The 19,767-nt window shown below is 35.5% G+C and overlaps 1 protein-coding gene across 2 annotated transcripts in view; it reads left to right on the forward strand.

The window, feature by feature from the left end:
* Positions 1–276: 276 nt before the first annotated feature.
* The window catches only part of LOC118180983 (protein Wnt-2b-like), a 200,298-nt gene continuing 180,807 nt past the window's right edge, over positions 277–19,767 (forward strand). The window contains exon 1 of one of the 2 annotated variants that reach the window (XM_035350061.2): positions 277–507. In XM_035350061.2, coding sequence (XP_035205952.1) covers positions 440–507 — 68 coding nt within the window. In that variant the 5' untranslated portion in view covers positions 277–439. Of the gene's footprint in view, positions 508–1,478; positions 1,598–19,767 lie in introns of those variants that run through there. The other variant, XM_085809994.1, reaches the window with a different exon arrangement.

Consider the following 19,767-nt stretch of genomic DNA (forward strand, 5'->3'; position numbering starts at 1 on the left):
AAATAAAAGAACTCAATTTGATATTTAGTGCAGGAGCCAGAACTATGTGAACATTGTTTAATGACAGATTTTAATTGTAGTTTGCGCAGAAAGCGTCCATTATTTCTCCTTCGTGGAAACCGTTCCCTCCAAAACTACATATCTTTGATATGCCACCTACTTTGGCGGCTTGCGGGCATAAATGTGCTTAGTTTATCCGGCTGAAAGATTAAGGAGCCGCACATCCGGCCGCATGACTCTCTTGTAAAGACGTTAAGATCCGACGGCAGAAAGCCCGCGCGCCCCAATCGGCGAGTGGTCAGACAGGTGAAGTGGCGACGGAGCTACCCACTAGAGGGCCGGGCGCTGCTGAAGAGGCTGATTGGCGCATCCTGGGCGCATCCCTCAGACGATAGGCGGGATTCCGGTGGAGAAGCCGGATGAGAAGCTGAAGCCGAGGATGACGAAAGGACACACGGCCAGAGGCGGCTTTCTCTTGCTCTTGCCTCTGGTCCGAGCGAGCTGGTGGTGAGTACATATTTTGTTTCCCTTGAAGAGAAAAAACAACAAAAAAAATTAGTTTTGCTTGACAAGACCAGACTGTAAAATTTTCACTCCAGAAACAGACAAGCAAGGTATTCTTTCGAAAACAAAATAGTGTGGTAAGATTTTTGATCGAAAGAACATTTTCGAAGGATCAAAAATCATAAACATGTTTTAAGAATTTGGTGGCCTTTCCAGTAATAAATGTAATTTTATTTCATAAAAATTATTGTTAAAAGCATGTTTCTTAATAACATACAATTTTCTATGATATTATGATAGCAAACATCGTTTAGAAATGCTTTTTAACAATGATTACCAATATGTCACGTATATATTTTGATCCAGAGTGTGAGAAAAGCGATAAAATTCGATCGTTATGTAAGGTAATGACGTAATAGGCCCTCGAGCAAAGCGAATCGCAACGGCAGTTTGGCAGCGTAATAATTGACGCGAGACTTGAGTTTGAATTTCAGTTTGTAAGTGATCGAAACTGGGCTCGAGTGGTCATTTACATGGTTACTTGCAGTTCCCTGATCCCATGAGGACCCTCGTGTAGGGAGACGTGACCGAGTGGCCCTCTTAGAGTTACGATCAGGCCCTCTTGACCATAATTAACTCATTGAAAACTTTTTGTTGTTGTTACCCTACTCGACTCGTTTATGATACGTTCGAGCAGATAGAACCGCTGATAGAGCTCTGATACGAAGGAAAGTGTATTTTCGTTTTGCTACGGAACGTAAATAATTTTGCATCGCTCAAATGAAGACACTTGACCGAGAACGAACGTGTCACAGATGACTCAACGCGCTCGCCGCGGATTCTCCTACTCGTCATTGGTTGGCGCGGTTCTACGCTCGGATTCCCTTCAATATTGGATTCTGCTTGTCAACAGCTGAAACATCTGAAATCGTTCCTCTTATTATTTCCCTGATAAAACAAGTGATGAAACAAATATCTGAGAATTGTTGAGCCGTGGTTGTTGAGTTATTCATACGCTGCAATGTGGCTGTTTTTAAGATACCATTATTTCGCTTCAGAGATTACTCTGTTTCCTCCACAAATGCATACACGGGTGAGTATTAATAATCATGAAATATTTCGACAAGTACATTTTATCAACATCGGACTACCATATTTGTGATTCGAATAATGCTGAAAAACTTAGCCTGATAAGTTTGTCCTACGTTTAGCAATCTTTGTAGGTGGAGTAGGAATTTCATTTCACTTTGCTTTAATTCAATACTTTTTTATCAAAATTCATTGCAGTACACATGCGAAATAAATTTTTAATCTGAGCGAAAGTCCAAAATGATCTTACTCAAACTATTAAAAGAAATAGACAACTGAAGTTTCAACTTCAGGAATCCTAAATTTCAGCATTACAAAATTTAATTGACATTACCCGTGCGAATGTATTTAAAATTGGAATTAAAAAAAATATACTTATTATATAATTATTAGTTTTATATATTTCTAAAATGGATTTCACATATATTTTACTTAGCAGTAAACCTGATGTCAGTGGTAAAACCAACGTTGGCATGGAGTTTTCGTTCTAAAGTCACAAAATTTCTTCAAAAATACATTTAACTTTTAATTCTGTTCTTTGGTGCATTAATGTAAAATTTTAAACTGCAACATTGTTTAAAATCATAATGAGTAATGCCTTTCTGCCTTCTGGTGATAACTGATTTGTTGTAGATTTAAAATGTTAATTTAAGTATTCATATTATTTTTACATTGAATTATTTAGATACAGTAGCCACTCAAATTATTTTTATTGCATGACAGTGTAAGATATGTGGTTCTTTAAATGTAAATAAACGATTAAGGCATATGCTTACTGAGACTGATTATGAGTATTTCAGTTACATAAATCAAGTAAATTAGATCTACAAATTCATCGATTGCTATAATCAAAGCGTAGAACAACTGAAAATCAGCAGAAAATTACTAACACCCGCATTTTATGTATCTTTTTTAACTGTTTGTTAGTTTATATTTTGCCCTCCTGACGTGCCTGTTATCAACATCAATAGTTTTTTTTTTTTTTTTTTTTTAAAGCAAAAGCGTTTTCATTTCGTCTATCTGTGTTTGCTGCTCGTTTTTGCTTCATATGTTTCATTTCTTATGACTAAAAACCGCTGCTAGAAACACTATTCATGATCAATTCAGTTGTCATTGATTTCGCTAACCATTTTGGGTCAGAATTCGTGATTTAGAATAACATATATTTATAACGAAATTGCCTCTTTTATTCTACATCATTTTTATGTGTTTTGTCCATTAAAACAACGCAGGCCTTAGAATTTTATTAACTCATTCAGTTTTGCTACGGAAGATTTAAATTAATGTTTAGTAAGACTTAATATGATAGCTGCCAAGTTAAGCTAATGTAGCATTGCATTCAGCTGAATTCTGCAGCCATTTTTATACATTTGTCTCAAATTTGTAATTTAAATTTTGAATTCTACTCGATCATTGTATCAACTGAGGAACAAACCTCACTTTTTACATTTAAATATTTTAATGGACAACTTATTTATTAATGTTATCTAAAACTAACTTAATAGCATTTAAATTTCACAATTCTATGCCATCATCATTTCTTCATTAAAATATGAGAATTCTCTGGAAGTTAAAATAATAGAGTTACTAGTACATATATTTTAATTCTTTCCATTCTGATTTTCCTGGTTTCGAACCTCTTAGCTGTTACAGTCTTTCAATCAGATACTAAGTTCAATCTCCAGCTAGTGCTTATATCTTTATCAGTGTAAAGAATGCAGTGCATACTGTTCAGCTTTGGTTTTCTTCAAATATAATTTAGTAGATGATAACGCAAAATTGCTCTAATTCTCTGGAGGCTGAGTAGCTAAAGACATAAAACCACCTCAGGGTCTGTTCTCGGTTAGAATGGATTTGCTACATGAAGGTTTCATGAATATTTAAACCTGGAAGAGTTTCTTTTAGGAAATCTTCAACGAAGGCATCACGTCCCGTAGCAGCATTGTGCTTTGTTATAATCAAATCGTCCAATCTATTCAGAGTTTTCTGAGAAGTGAAGCATAGTCCAAAATGACTAACACTGTTTAAAATGACTTCATTTCTAAACTTTATGAATACATAAGATCGAGAAATACACAAAATGAAAGTAAAAGTGCCTGAACTTTACATTCAGTTATTTGACGAATAGCGAAAAGACGTTAATCATTCTGGAATGTGTAAAAGGATTGACCGTATTGAATGTGTAAAAGGATAAGCATAATTCGTTGCTTATTAACCGTGTATTAATTTGATGTATGTCAGATGATAAGGGAAATTTCACTTTTAGAAAATTAACAAAATCTTGAATACACTTTCGTAACGAAGTGCTCCTGCTGCGTTGAATCAATTGCGTGAAACCCAATAACTTGAATTTTTGCGCTTCTAGGTCTAGATTCATCATGTCATTCGCTCGTTAAAGTGTGTGTGTGATTATGGCAAAGCCTCGAGGGCTATCTGCCTAAGGGGAGGGATGCCTTCGTGGAGGACTTTGTAAGGGAAACTGGCTCGTATACACGTTACACATGGGGAAAACCACGAAAACGCCCATGCAGCCAGCCCGTCCGCGGGATTCGAACCTCGGACCGAACTACCAGTGTTCAGCGACTTTACCGCTCGGCCGCTGGTTGGCCCCATTCGCTCGTTAAAGAGCATGTTTCATGTGCTTTTTGCTCTCTGCTGCAACTGTTGATGAACGAAACTCCCATTACATTTTCTAAGGGCACAAGTATATAGGATGGGCTGGAGTACGGCAGAATCACAACTGTCGTTTTTTTGCTGTTCGCGCAATTAAAAGAATATCATACGAAAGGCTTGTAGTGTTTATTTTGGAGCAGAAGACGTAAAAATTGTGTAGTGTCCTAGCCAGGATTTGATCTCCTGACCTTCCGACTGCTAGCCGGACGTGCTTTCTAGTTATACCACGAAGACATATGGTAAGAAGGGAGAAAAACCTTATATTTTTTAAAGTTAAAATAGCTTTTTTATTAAATCTTTAAATTATACATACGACATCACTTTGCGTACAAATAACCTCCCCTTGAGGCATTTAAACCAACACAAGTTAAAATTCAAGTAATGTAGTCGGAGGCTACACAAAGTAGTCTACTTTAGTTGGCTCAAATATTTTAATGGCGGATTTTAACATCGGCTAGCGAAATGGCTAAAACCAAAATAATCACTGGCAGAGCTGGCGATAAGATGTAAACTGCAGGCGAGGCTGCCAAAAGCTCTAACACTAAATCATACAAAGCCCTCTACGTAAATACTCAAGCAACTAATTTGCAATCTAGAGAGGACTACGGAAAGAAGAAATTTTACTAAAGGTTTGAATCATAATAACTGATTAACATAAAATACCTTATACCCTTGTTCGTAAAAATTGGATAGGTTTCGGAAATAAAATCATCTGACAGTCATTTCGAAGAACCCTGTGCATTAGAACTTTTCTGTTATTAACAATGTATGCGAAAAAATTCAGATTATTTTTAGAAATAAGGATATTTAGATGCAATTTATCAATAAAACAGATATGAATTTTATCAGCTAAAGCAGGTTTAGCTTATTTTTTAAAAGAGAGGTGTTGTTAAAAATGGGCAGAATTAATCCATTAAAAGTCACCCTCATTTAAAAATTTTCAAAGGAATTCTTCAAAAGCTATTAGGTTGAGTGCAGGAATGCTTTATTTAATAGGTATTACTCATGATCGCATTACCTCAGTTTCACAATTAGTGGGGGTATCTGAGTTACCCATTTAATAATGACATCGTTAAAGACTTACAGCCATTTGATATATGTAGCGTGCAGATTTAAAACATTAGATAAAAGCTGTAAACACGCTGTCACTCGTTTTTCAGCCTTTCTTAAACAAACAGAAATAAAGAACATCGAGGTTAAATTTTAGCCCAAAACAGAGAACTTTTAATATTAAATTTAAAATCCGAAGTTTCACTGCCTATAAATTACAATATTTAGAGAACATTATTTTTTTTATAATTTTAACAAACATGTATATACGTAAAAAGCAAATTTAAAGTTAAAATAATTAAAAAATGTGCAAACATATAAAAGATTTAATTTTCGAACTAATCTACAATAACATTTAAATTCAGATAGAATAAGTAAATCAAAAGCAAAACCAAACCATGAAAATAAATTCACCAATTTATCAAATTAAAATTAATCTAAAATTAAAAAAAAAAAAAAAAAAAATGCATAAGTGAATGACTGTTGAGCAGGCAGGAGACAGATTTATCAAGGGGAAGTTGCCTCCAAACCTAACTCCACAATCATTCAATTCGTGTTTCGTCATTCATGCAGGCAAGGGTAAAAGTCAAAACCAAAAGTAAATACATAGTGAAGAATGTCCAAAAAAGAAATACCAATAAAGTGGTACCTTGAGAAATTAGCAATTAAAATAAAGGTCTAAATAATGAAGTATTTTGAGACTTAAGCAATGTAAAGTCTAGTATTAAATTAAATTAAAAAAAATTTAAATTAAATTTTTCAGAAAAATTAATTTAGAAACCAATGCATTTTAGAAACCCTTGTCTACAGAAACCTCTCCGACACGAATATGCATATCAATCAAAAAGAAACTATACATAATTTATATAAACCAATAAGAAACTAAAAAGAACTAATTCATAATTTATAAAAAAAAACAAATAAATACTTTAAAATATAATTACATATCTAGAAAATACTTAAATACTACATAAAATATACTTAAAAGCAAGTAAATAGTAAATTTTAATTCTAACTAACCCACCATATAGCGTTGGGGTCTGTAAAAGTATTTCCTAAGTGATGTAAGTGTGTTCTGCAAATTATATAGATGGCGCTTATGTAAGTAAAGTTGAGTGCCAAGCGGCTATCTTTGTTTTATTAAAAATTTTGTAAACTTTAATATTAAAAATTTAAATAATATAAATCTAGAAAAAATCAAAGAATATCCTAAAAGTATGTAATTCAAGTTTTAATTTTAACTGACCAACTATTTATGGTAGGGAGTTGAGTAGAGATGTAAGTTTGCTCTGCAAATATCATAAAAAGAGTACTCTAATTGAAGTAAAGTAGAGTTAAGTGGTTATTGTGTATTAATAAATGTAAACTGTTTGTAATGTTAAATGTGAGTTGCAAAATTGTGTAAATAATGCAAATAAAAACGTTAAGTGAAAAAATTATTTTTTAGTGAAAATTGCAAATTAAAAAGTAATAATTAAAAAGTAATTAAGTAAAACTGAAATGTTTAAAATTTAAAAATGTTTTAAAGTAAGTTATTTTTTCTGGAGTCATAGTCTCTCAACATTTACGACGGTGACGCAGCTCACAACGATGCAGTTATGGGGCAAGGAAAATTCTGTAGCATCTCCTATGCCTCCGAGCATCATGCCTGAATGTATTTGCGGTGGGGTTAGAATACGTGCTGAAGGTTATCTTTTTAATTATACTTACATATTTAACTATTCGAATTTCTAAGACCCTACAAAAAGCGATGGCTTGGTTTTTGTTAGATTTTAGTTGTGCTACACCTTTTGGTTAAACTTTTCAGTTAAAGGCTGCTTCTTCGCATGAAAAGATGCCTTTTGCCCCCTCTGCCATTTATAAATTCTGCCATCCTGTACTCATAAAGTTTTGCGGCCCAATGTGAGAGAAGACGTATAGAGTTTTGAAGCCCAAAGTGTGCCTAAAACGCTGATGCCGGAAACTGGATGCATCAGTATATCTGAAAGAATTTTTTTTTGTTTTGTTTTGTTGAAAAACCGCAATGAACTATTTATTTTTTAATTTAAGAGGGGTTCAGTCCCTTAAATTCATTCCAAGTACGTCTTCCCTGCATCATTCCAAGTACGTCTTTTTCTTTTTATGAGAAAATTACTGTGATGGAAACCTATGTCAGCGGTTTCACACTGGCGACTCTCGAAGCAATTTTACGCGAATCCATTTCCCATAAATTGATTAACGTTACTATGAGAAGAATTTAAAGGAAAAGTTTTATATTTTAATTATTTGGAGTCCAGTTTTACATTATTTTCATTATCTATTAAAAACAAACACGAGTAAATTGTACAAAATTACACTGTGCTATAAATCTTATTCAAAGATTTTAAATACAAATTTCATGAAATTTTTCCTTATTTATCAAAAGATAAATACCCTCAGTTACGAATAAGCTCTTTGTTTAGGAGTACATTTATATGTGAATAGTTTTTTTCGTAGCTGAAAATTGAAATTTCCCAGAAAAGAACAAGATAAACCGACGAGCATCTGCAATTTCGTGATGAAGATAATATCTATTAATTTTTGTCCAAGGTTATCAGATTTATCAAAATCGAAACTCCATAAGGAGCTAAAAGTTGTATTACGAAATCGAAAAATATTATATAATTATTTACGCACAAATATATGTACTTTTTCTGTTTGCACGAAAAAAGAACTTAAATACATAAAAGAATGAGAGTAGGTTTATGTTTAGTTTAAGTAAGTTACTTAGTAGTTAATTCAATTAAGTTTTAAAATTATTTGAACTAAATATCAGTCTGAAAACCTAATATTTAGCTGGAAATACGTTTGAATTACAAAGTGCAACCAACAGAAATTTCTTGCAGATGCCAACCTTTAGATTTCAGTGAGAAAATTGGAATTGCAATATTTTTCCTTTACACCATTATTATGCCGTTTATGTATGCTCTGATGAAAATTTAGTAAGTAAAATTTAAAATTTAATTAGAAATGTCTGTTTGGTTTAAACAAAGCATTCATTTTGTGGGAAAAAATTCGGCTGCTTTCAGATTGTACATTTGGCCCTTATGCAATTTGAGTTTGAAACCACTAATTTATATTATTACTCGTTCAAGTGCCATTAATTGCTTATTACATAATTTATCATGCATTAGGCAATTACCATTAATAAAAAGTTATATGTAACAGTTAATCAATGTTAATTTTTTTCAGTGCAATTTAAAATTAGCCTACACATTAAACTTTTAAGCATAAAGAGAAGAAATTGACACTTAATGTACTCAGATTGAATGTGTACAAACACAAAGATTAACTTAAAATAAAAAAAAAATATTAGAACGTAATATGTTCAAATTCAAAGCGTCCAAATCATTATATTAGGAGAAAGAGACAGAATAATCGGTTACAATTTACGATATGTTAGTATGGTTAACCTGTAAAAAATTTTTCTACTAGTCATATCAGTGTCCCTGAGTTTACATTCGCAGAGGAATCTCTCATTCAATTATATAATATGTTCAAAATGTTTTCTGTTGTGTAATATATATATATATATATGGTTAAAGATGAAATTCCACCTCTCTAGCACTTTATGAATTCCATTTGCAGAAATTTGCTAAAACGTTTACAAGATTCATTCTTTGAAATGGAAATATTCTGTCAGAATATTAAATTAATCTTTGTGATTTTATTTTACACTTCAAGTTAAACAAAAAAACTAAAGCATGTTGAACCAAAGCATTCGAGTGCAACTTTAATGCCCTTCTTCTCCTTTTTCCTACTTCAACACTAATAATAAACATATTTATTTTGTGAAGCATGAAACAAATTGGCCTGTTCTTGTTTCTTTTGAGTAAGGAAGAGAATGAAGTACTTTCTGGCAAAAACTGATGCTTAAGAAACTTGTTAAATAAAAAATATTGAAAATATTCATATGACGCAAATAAAATATATAAATTAGGGTAATTAACCAAGATTGCAGGCGTAGTTGATGTGCTTAAATGTTTTATTGCTGTAGTAGTTTTTAAGACCGTTATTTGTTGTAATATGAGGTGAATAAAAAATCGAATTAGAATGTTCTCAGTTTACCCCAGAATATGAACCCTTTCGCATTTCCGATGAAAAAAAAAAAGTTTGCTTGCTTTTAAATGTACTAATTTTCCTCAACTTACTTCTTATTAAAAGAATTAACTTCAATTAATAATGGAAAAATGCCCTAAAGGCTAAGAAGTGTCTGTTTCATTATTTTTTTATGAGTGAATTTTTCTATGTGAAATCGCATATTTAATTAAAACCAGTGCGTTGCTCATTTGACGTTCAAAGTTTTACTTAAAGAACCAATCAATTAATTCAATTGTAGCTTCTAGTTACACCTAAATTATCTTAAGACTTTTGCTCATAAAATAAAGAATAAAAATTACAAATGCAATTAATGCATCAGATAAATTTCAAAAGTATGTGAACACTGAAATTTTATGGAGTACTTTGCCTTTTATATTTGAGTTCAAAATGAATCTGAATAATAAAAAATACAATTATAATACAATTTGAGGACTTTAAATGAAGTGTAAGGAAAAACACAATCTAACCGACTTAATTTTATTGCATTAATCTATAATAACCAAGCTTTTATTCAAAATTTCTTATAGGTCTTTGTATAACAATTCCAACGCAAAACTCTGGCTAGGAAGTTTGAAATCATTTAAACGTTTAAAGATTGATGTGATAGTTACCAAAATTCATTTTTCCTTTAGTATTACGTTTCAGTAAAAAAAAAGGCATGCGGATGTCAAATGAGAGTGAGTTCTCCTAGTCTAGATACAGACATATTTTAAGATTTTTAATTTCTTTCAAGTAAGTAATTTTTAACACCTAAAGAAAATACTGCTGTTTCCGTTTCTAGAAGAGTGTGTGTGATAAGCCTCGAGGGCTATCTGCCTAAGGTGAGAGATACCTTTGTAGAGGACCTTTCTAAGGGAACTTGGCCCGTATACACGTTACACATGGGGAAAACCACGAAAACGCCCATGCAGCCAGCCCGTTCGCGGGATTCGAACCTCGGACCGAACTACCAGTGTTCAGCGACTTTACCGCTCGGCCGTTTCGAGAATAAAAGCGTGTCATTACGAAATAGAAAGTTATTATCAGTCGACTCGGAGTAAAACGAAAATTTAAAGTAATAGCAATAAAACTGGATCTTCATAATCTGGCTAAACTCTTGAAATAATGTTCACGTTTCAGGAAACAGATGCATAAAAATTCATATAACCTATTTCATGATTACTTTTGGCGGAAACCTAATAGTTCTGTATACTTTGAACAGGCTTTACCATTCGAAAACTTCTTGTTGTCATCGATGGAATCTTTTCGCTATTAAGATCTTGAGGCAAGTCATTACGAATATCAGGATCGCAGTAAGTCTCTGGTTCATCAGAAGAGCTGTTTGCCACATTTCTAAATCTAGTCTATTCATCTGATGATTTTATCTCCAAAGGATACAAACGCTTGGTTGGTCGCAAAACTTCTCTAAGCTTAGTCTTGACCTTAACTAAACGCACATGTCCATCCCGAGATTTGAAAATCTCGGTTACTTTCGCCAATAACTAGTCTGTTCGCTTCTTATTATCATCGGACACTAAAACAAGATCTCCTATTTTCAAAGGTTGTGAAGCTTTTACGTGTTCATAATTTTGACGTAACTGTCCGAGATATTCGATTCGAAATCTTTTACGTAGATCTTGTAAAAGTTTTTGTCGATAAATAAGCCTTTTGTTTAAAGATTTCGCATCTATATTATCCAGATCAGGAACTCCAATTTGTCGAATCTCATGGAGAAACATGGAAGGTGTGATCGGAGATAAATCTTCAACAAGTTCCGTCTTTGAAATGGTACATTAATCTTTTCTCTCTTGTTTGGCAAATATGTTGAGATATGTAAATATTTCAGTGATGAGACAACCTTTTAGTAAAGGGTTCCTGAAACTTTTCTCAGCAGAAGACCACATATTTAAATTTCAATATTTTGAGGTCCACCTTACTTTTATCCGCTTAAAAAGCAAGATCTTTAGCATATATTGCTATTAATATACATATATTTTTAAAATACCATTAATTAAACTTAATTAAATTTTATATTGATATTAAGTAATTAAGTAAATGGAAGCAAATTTACATTCTTTTTAATAATTCTAGGCTATTAGCATTTGGGTAATGTTTATCTTACTAACTAAAATAAATATTGGTATTAACATCTGCCCATTCTTGCATAATTGTTCTATGGTAGCATGTGTTCCGGTAAGAAGTAGCATCTCATTCATAGTGCTTTTTTTTGCTTAGACTTGAGTGGAAAGCCCGTAGGTAGGATAACTAGTAATAAATTTCATAAAATATCAATCTTGAGAGGAGAAGGTAGTGGATTATTGTTATGTGTAATTTTCTCTGAGATGTTTAGCTTCTCAAGCTAGCTATAATAGAAATTTCCTCTGGCTCTCTAACCACAACTTTATCGTTTGCATCAAAGATAAAAATTTAATGTTAGTCAAGAAATTTTCTAGCTACATACGACAATTAAAGTGATATGAAAGACACTTTTCCGAGATGATATATCCCATACAGAATTTACGATGAAAGCTATTTCTCAGATTTAACTTTTTCATTTGTTTTCGAAAGGAATTGGAACATACTGATAAGAAGTAAAGAACCTTGTTAGGGTTATATGAGTTTTTTGCATGTGTCAAATCTCATATTATTATATTGAGTACACATAAACAACATTATTGCTATTCAATTTATTTTGCCAGAAGCGCTTTCAGTGAATGTACACTATCGCCTTCTTCCTGAGACAAATGAAAGCTATAGATAGAAAGAGAGACCGACGAATTTTCGAGAACTTACTAATTAAACAAGAATGTCCTTTGCTTTGTTTCCTTCTGTTATTTTTATGTTTCCCTTCATTAGACAGGCCACCGTTGAACTACTAGTAAGTTCTCGAAAACTGCTTTGTTCCTTTTCGTTATTTTTCTCTATAAGAGGGAGTCAATTTCAGTTGCTTTTCTTCTCTTCATTATAGAGCATGTCTCTCTTTTTGTTTGTGTTACGTGTCTTTCCTTCAGTTGCAACCGAGAAAGATGATAGTGCTCAATTTCTGTAAGCGCTAATGCTAAGAGAAATCGGACGCCAACTAGCTATAATTATCTATACTCGGTTTTTGAAGTTTTGTGAAATTAGAGAAGAAATGGCATGGTAGAATAAGTAATAAAAAGAACACTGACTTCGAAAATGTGTGAGAAATACAAGATCTGAGGGTATAATGATCAGAAAATTTTAAAGAATTTCCTTCAACCGTATCTGTATTTTATTTCCCGACTTTTCCTAAAATCTTCATTGTTATCTGTCCAAATAAGTTTAGAATTATGATAATGGATCAATCAGATGATTTTTGTTAGGATTATCGACGTTTTACTGTACTTTCGTTTCATTATCTTACGGTGTTCTTATTCGATACAAGAAATAAACGCTGAAACAAATAATAGAATAATGTATCAGTAGCATATTTCAAAAGATAATTCTTGCTTATAATTTATGTAAGAAATGTATTAAAATTCTATAACAGGGTTTGCAATATAATAATTACAGCGAAAGGCACTGGAATCTTGCTTTAAGACATTAGCATTCGAAGACCATTGAATTGCCACCCCTGAATCTTATTCTTTCATGGTGCTATATTTTCAAATTTGTACTTTATTACAATGAACCTTTTGTAGTTAGGAGAAAAGATATAAGTTTTATAGCACAAATCTTATCCCTAAATCTAGATTATGAGCATTGTATTGTAAATTTCAGTTGCCTTATATTGTGTGTTGTGATTTATCTCACTTGTCTGAGTGTATCATCAGAACAAGCCCACGATTGCGCCTTTCGGTAGCAAGAGCCTTGAGCACTATACAGGTGACGTTACGACTTCGCTCAGATTCGCCTCCAATTTTGATGAAGAGCACACTAGGGGGGGCAGATTCGAGGGTCTCCCACTGTTCTTCCCTACCACCAACTTCTCAAGAGAACTTTCGGCTCGCCATATAGTTAGAGTGCCCCCATGCCGCAAAGACACTATACATTTACAAACATCCATGCCTTCTCCGGGAGTCGTACCTGACCCTTAGGTATCGCAGTTGGCTCCCCTAGCCATTATACCGTTTGAGCGGTAGATTTCAGCTGTGATATTTTTTACAAAAAACATTTTTCCAAAATTTTAATCATTGTATTTCTCTCATCATTGCTTTCAAAGTTCAGTAGCGTTTGAGTATAGTCTAGTACAGCCATATACAGCCTAGTGAAAGTTTCGAAAACGAGGAGCTTATTAAATAGGGAGCAAAGAAATTACGCGATATTATACCTACAACTGTAGAGATTTATTAGACGTTTCGCTGTAGAAAATGTAAGAAAGTCTACTCAACAACATTTGAACTCCTGATTTTCAATTGCCAACTGGACGTGACAACCACGTACTTCATAAGAGATACCCCTAACCTTAATACTCATAGGGCATTCCTTCTCTCAGTGTTTGTAGGGAAATTCACCGATTTCGTCATCATCTTCTTCAGAAAGTTTATCATATGATGTGGTTGTTACAGAAAGCAAGAAACAGATATCTTTTTCTGTCAAAGGGATGATGACCGCCGTGTTTCACCTTGATCTTCTGTCACTGAATCTGAAGCTTCAGGGTTTTCATCAATAACCCTTCAAGTGACAAATTCCTCTCAATTTATGTCAGTTGGAGACGTTTTTCATTCTTCACCTTCTTTTATTTTATCACTTATTAAAAGATTTGCAAGCTTAAAACAGTTCTTTATTGCGTTTTATGAGACTAGGTTTCATTACTTTGATGTTGTCTTAAATCAAAATCAAAATGCTTGATGGTTTAATCCCTTAATTGGCGACATACCTCTGTCATTTGGTGATTTTTTTTTTCTCTATTTTAACCTTATCTGGCTGCATTACTTTAGTTTAGAAACTTCATTTTAATATAGTATTTTGATAATATTAACCATCTTTTTGATATAATAATCACAATAAATGATGCATTTTCTATTTTATCGTATATAAGTGTGTGGGGTTTAGGCAATTAGATAGCAATATTCGGTGGTAACATTAACCTCGATCATAATAAACGGCGCCTACTATGCATTACTTAATAAAGAATAAATAGCATGTAGCTATCTACAGAATCTCATGATCATGCAATTTTACCTAATATATGTATGTTCATAGGTTCATAGTTTTCAGTTCCATTTTTTCCTTTCTCTCATTCTCTTTTTTTTTCTTCTTATTCCTCCTGGGATACCAAGTATAATAAAATGGTTGTACTGATATAAAGATACATCAGTACTTTACGACGATTAAGCTTCAAACCATGAGAATGCAGATCACTGTAAGTCAGTTTGTAGAGACATTAGGTATTTCTGGATGCGGGAGATGTGAAAATGAACAATGTCCTCGCCTATCAAACCTCGGACCTATCGAATACGCGACGAGCGGGCTGACCACTACACCACGTAGGCATGCTAAGAAGGCGGGAGAAATACCTTATATACTCCACCTTTTAAAAGGCCCCCAATCGTCAAATTCTGGTGGTGGAGAATTATCATTCACCACCTTTTTTAGTTTGGGCGCCACTGTAGAGACATTAGGTACTTCTGGATGCGGGAGATGTGAAAAATGAGCAATGCCCTCACCGGCACTCGAACCTCGGACCTCTCGAATACGCGCGAGCGTGCTGACCACTACACCACGAAGGCATGCTAAGAAGGCGAGACAAATACCTTATAAGTTAGTAATCGGAAATGGTCTACGCTTTCATGACAATCCAGAAAACTACTGTTTTAAAAAAGTTTCAAAAAGTTTACAAGTTTTCACAAAACGCCAGCCTACTTATGACAGGGCACTTAGTGTTCTTTTCACCTATGAAATTTATTGCAAACCTTGCATCCTAATCTGAGCTCGGAAAAAAATTATGTTGCATTATTACAAATTTTAACTGCAGTTAAAAAATACTGAAAAAATCTTTTTCTTGGTTAACTTGGCTACAGTAACATTCTCCTTAATATTGATGCGAGAAGTAAATCATTTTTCTCCCTCCTCCTCCGAGCTTACTTTTTTAGAGCTTTTCTCCCTGAAAAATTCACAAAATATGATTGAGTGGTTGTTACTATCAACCTACCACTGGTGTCTGGGTAGTAGGCTGTGAAGGACTTTAACCCTTACATGTGACTAGAGGCTCTCGAACTGTACTTTCACGACTAGCAAATGGACACATCAAATGCCTCTCTTTCTATGGAAGCAGGAAAGTCTTTGACACCTTCATCAAGTGCCACGAACATCAGGCTTCGGCCGAACACATGTTGGATTGTTTTAGGTCTTTCAAGAAAGGACCTGTTTTCCAATTCCTTTTTTGTTCTCGATTTTCTTAGGGTAAGCAGACTTTCGGATCTTGAAGGATAAGCAACAACAACAACAGCGACGCTGGCTGCCGTACCGAAAGCGCCGAGTTCGAATCCTGGACAAGCTATAGATGTTTGTAAATGTACAAGGGGTGATCAAAAGAAAAGGTACGAAACGACGTAAAAAGGTAACAGTTAAATATTTTCATATTCTGCCATGGGAGAACGTAGCGAGACATCTTGGGATGCGATTGGAATCTCTGACTGGGATCGGAGCATGCGCGGGCGCCCGCATGCGCAGGAGAGAGCAGAGTTCTTAACAAAAGCGGCGTCCAAATGATGCGGCAGTTCGTATGAGGCCAGGATGGCGTTCGCGTTGCAAAATTCAATGACTGAGGAGCAGCGAGGTGTTATCCGATTTATGACAGCGGAAGGTGAGAAACCGGCAGCTATTCATCGCCGGATGGTGACAGTTTACAGGGAGAAATGAGTCTCTGACAAGTCCGTCAGAAAATGGAGTGCCCGTTTTCGTGCAGGCCGTGAAAGTGTGGGTGATGACGCGAGACCAGCCAGGCAAACACTGTCATCACGAGCGATCCCGACAAGGTGGACGACCTAGTGAGAAGTGATCGGCGTGTCACATTGCGAATGTGACAAATGTGACATTGTGAATATGAAGGTGGATGTCAGGTATGGAACCGTGTGGACAATTGTTCACGACAGGTTGCGATATCGGAAGGTGTGTGCCGTTTGGGTTCCGAAGCAGCTCACCGACCAGCAAAAGGAACTGCGTATGGGGCTAGCACTGGAACATTTGTTTCGGTATCAGGAAGACCCTGCTTTCATGGAGCGGATCGTCACAGGTGATGAGACCTGGTGCCATCACTACGAACCAGAGACAAAGCGAGACAGCATGCAGTGGAAGCATGCGTCGTCACCTCCCCCTAAAAAGTTCAAAGAGGTGCCGACAGTAGGTAAGTTGTTGCTCACCGTCTTTTCCGACTTTCAAGGTCCGCTACTTGTGAAATTCCTCGAGCACAGAAAAGCCATTAACTCCGATGTGTACTGTGAGATACTTCGATGCCTACGCAGGTCCATCAAGAACAAAAGACCGGGGCTGCTCACGGAGGGTGTGGTTCTGCTCCGTGATAACGCGCGTTCCCACGTCTCCAGAGTCACACACATGGAACTGGCCATGTTCAAGTGGGAGATTTTGGACCATCCGCCCTACAGTCCGGACATGTCGCCCTGCGATTTCCATGTGTTTGGTCCACTGAAGAAACACCTGAAAGGGAAATGCTTCAACTCGGACGACGTATTCAAGGACGCTGTGAAGGACTGGGTCTCGTCACGGCCACAGGAATTTTGGGAACAAGGAATCCTGCGGCTTGTTCATCAGTGGGATCGTTGTGCTCAGGCTTATGGTGTATATTTCGAATAAAGTCTACATTTGTACCCACCGTGTCGTTTCGTACCTTTTCATTTGATCACCCCTTGTACAGTGTCTGTGCGAACTGGGGGAACTCTAAATATACTGTGAGCGGAAAGTCCTCTCGAGAGGCTGATGGTAGGGGAAGATGGATGGGAGATCCTCGGACTCGTCCCTCCGGGTAGCTGTCCATCAAAATTGGGAGGGGGAACTGAGAACTGAGCAAAGTCGTAGTTTCACCTATATACTGCTTAAGACTCTTGCCAACGACAGGCGCAATCTTGCATTACTTGCCACGATGGAATTTGTGGCTTTGTTCTGATGTTACTGCCAGACGATGGTGATAAGTCACAACAACAACGATAAAGATTTTATAGCTTATCCTAAGTATAATACTTCGGAAAAGTTTTCGAATGTTGAACCGTGTTCCTTCTATCTGTTAAGATCCTGTTATTAATCTTTACATCTAAAAATAAATTAGATAGTCAAAAGTGTCCTGAATAGTTAACAATTCAGATCTAAATGCCAAGCAGACTTCAGAGTTTATTCTTTTAAACGGAGCGAAATCGTTTGAAGTGATTTTCACCAACATACCGATATTCATGAAAACTATGTACAAAGATTCATTTATTTATTTTGCAATGTTTATTCTGGTTAGAAACGTATATAAATATTGCGCATTAATTTTAATTGATAATTGTTTGAAATGACTTGAGTTGAAATGAATCGAAGAACAGAACAACTAGAGAACCTGAGTCACCAAAAATAATTTTACTAAGAGTAAATTTTCGATCGTGTTCCGACTTATTGTCACTACACGTCCTAGACGCCTGTGAAAGACCTCCTTAATAGTAGGAGGCAGAATTCTGGCAGAAAAATCCACCTCAGAGATTGTACTTAGACTGCAGCCTCATTTGAAGCCTAGTCCTTCACATACCGGGCAACAGGCTTAGCAATCTCCTAAACCCACCTCCGGTCCAGGCCCGTGGGGTTACCACTCCCGGTTCTAGGACATCGTGGTGGGGTGCATCCTACCAGTACTACGCGGTCTAGGACTCAGCCCTGGGAGCCAGCCACATAAGACAGAGTACTTCTCTCCTCACCAAAGGTTCCACCGAGCCTCTGATGGGCCAACCGTCTGATGGAGTACATAATTATTACCTTTTCCTCATATTATTACCTTTCATAATTATAATTATTATCTTTCATAATTATTAGTTCGAGTCTTTGCCAATTTCCGTTGGTCCAAACGCATTAAAAGATCTTCCCATGGGGTTCTGGTACCTCCAGGTTCGTGTTTTTGTCCCCTAGAGTGCTACTGTCTTACTGGCAGTAAGCCATTTTAAATTACCCTTTCTTGCAACTGAATGCAACTAAGGAGACAATTCGTGATAATCCTCCGTATTAGGCAGGAGGGCAGGACTTTGTCCATAGATATCTCAAAATTATTAACCACGCGCTTGCTACGTCAGGAGCCCTCAAACCTACGGCGCAGAATTTTTAAATAAGCTCTCTCTTAAGCCCCCAAAGCTGAACCGGGTCACCTGGCGTTCTTTTCTCCTTGAGTTTCGGAGACTATCCCAGTGGGAGGCAAACTACAGACATCGTTGTTGACCTGGAGATTTGACTGGTCGTCAAAGTGCCCCATGCAGTACTACGCGGGCTGTCCGTGACCTAGGCCATTACACTCGAACGAGCCGAGCTACTAGTACCATCGGCTGTAGGACCTACGCTCATCCCTCTCATTCCGAGAGTACAGACGATTTTCCCTCAGGTTATCGAACCGACAGGCTCGTGTTTTTGTTCCCCCAGATTGCCACTGAAATAGTAAAATACTAAGTTAGTGTAGGGGTTGGTGCCTCCACCTATCAGTGTAAGATTGATGCCGTCCAACTATCATTGTAGGATGGTGCCCGCCTAATATCTAAACCTAGGGATTTACTGGAAATAAGAGAAACTAGAAATTCTAATATATATATAATTGTGGATAAAATGAAATCTTAGTGCACACAGAAACAAATTTTAAAGTAATTATGCAAAGCATTTTTCTGCCAAAACATGAAGTATACAACATCGCAGGCTATAGTTATATATCCATCCACTTAGAAATAGCAAAATTTCATTAAGGGGGCTCATACACCTTAAACCCCTTATGATCTTCTAATATGTGACTGTTGCAAGAATTGGGATAATTCATTTATTTTAAAAGCAATTACTTCCAACCTTTTACAGCTAACTACATAATATAGCTGCTTTAGAAACTAGTAACCAGAAAGTTTGTGTTGCCGCAAATATTTTTGTAATTTAATCCGCTTTGGGACAAAAGTTTTCGTCATGTTTCCAGCTTGCGCGCATGATATTTTAAAAATGGCTAATGGTACATACTTAAAATTCAATGGAAGTCTTTATATGGGCACTATTTTCTAACTGAACCAAAAATTTGTTGAATATCGTAGTATTAAAAAATTGTATGCACGAAAACATTACAGATTTTTTTAATAAAATACATTTTATAAACTCAACTCCAAATAAAATAAAAAATTAACATGAAATTCTTAGAATTTTAGGTTCACAGTAGTTTCCAAATGT

The sequence above is a fragment of the Stegodyphus dumicola genome, chromosome X2, assembly GCF_044657685.1.
Source record: "Stegodyphus dumicola isolate Sdum_Otavi_A_Nest chromosome X2, ASM4465768v1".
Lineage (NCBI taxonomy): Eukaryota > Metazoa > Arthropoda > Arachnida > Araneae > Eresidae > Stegodyphus > Stegodyphus dumicola.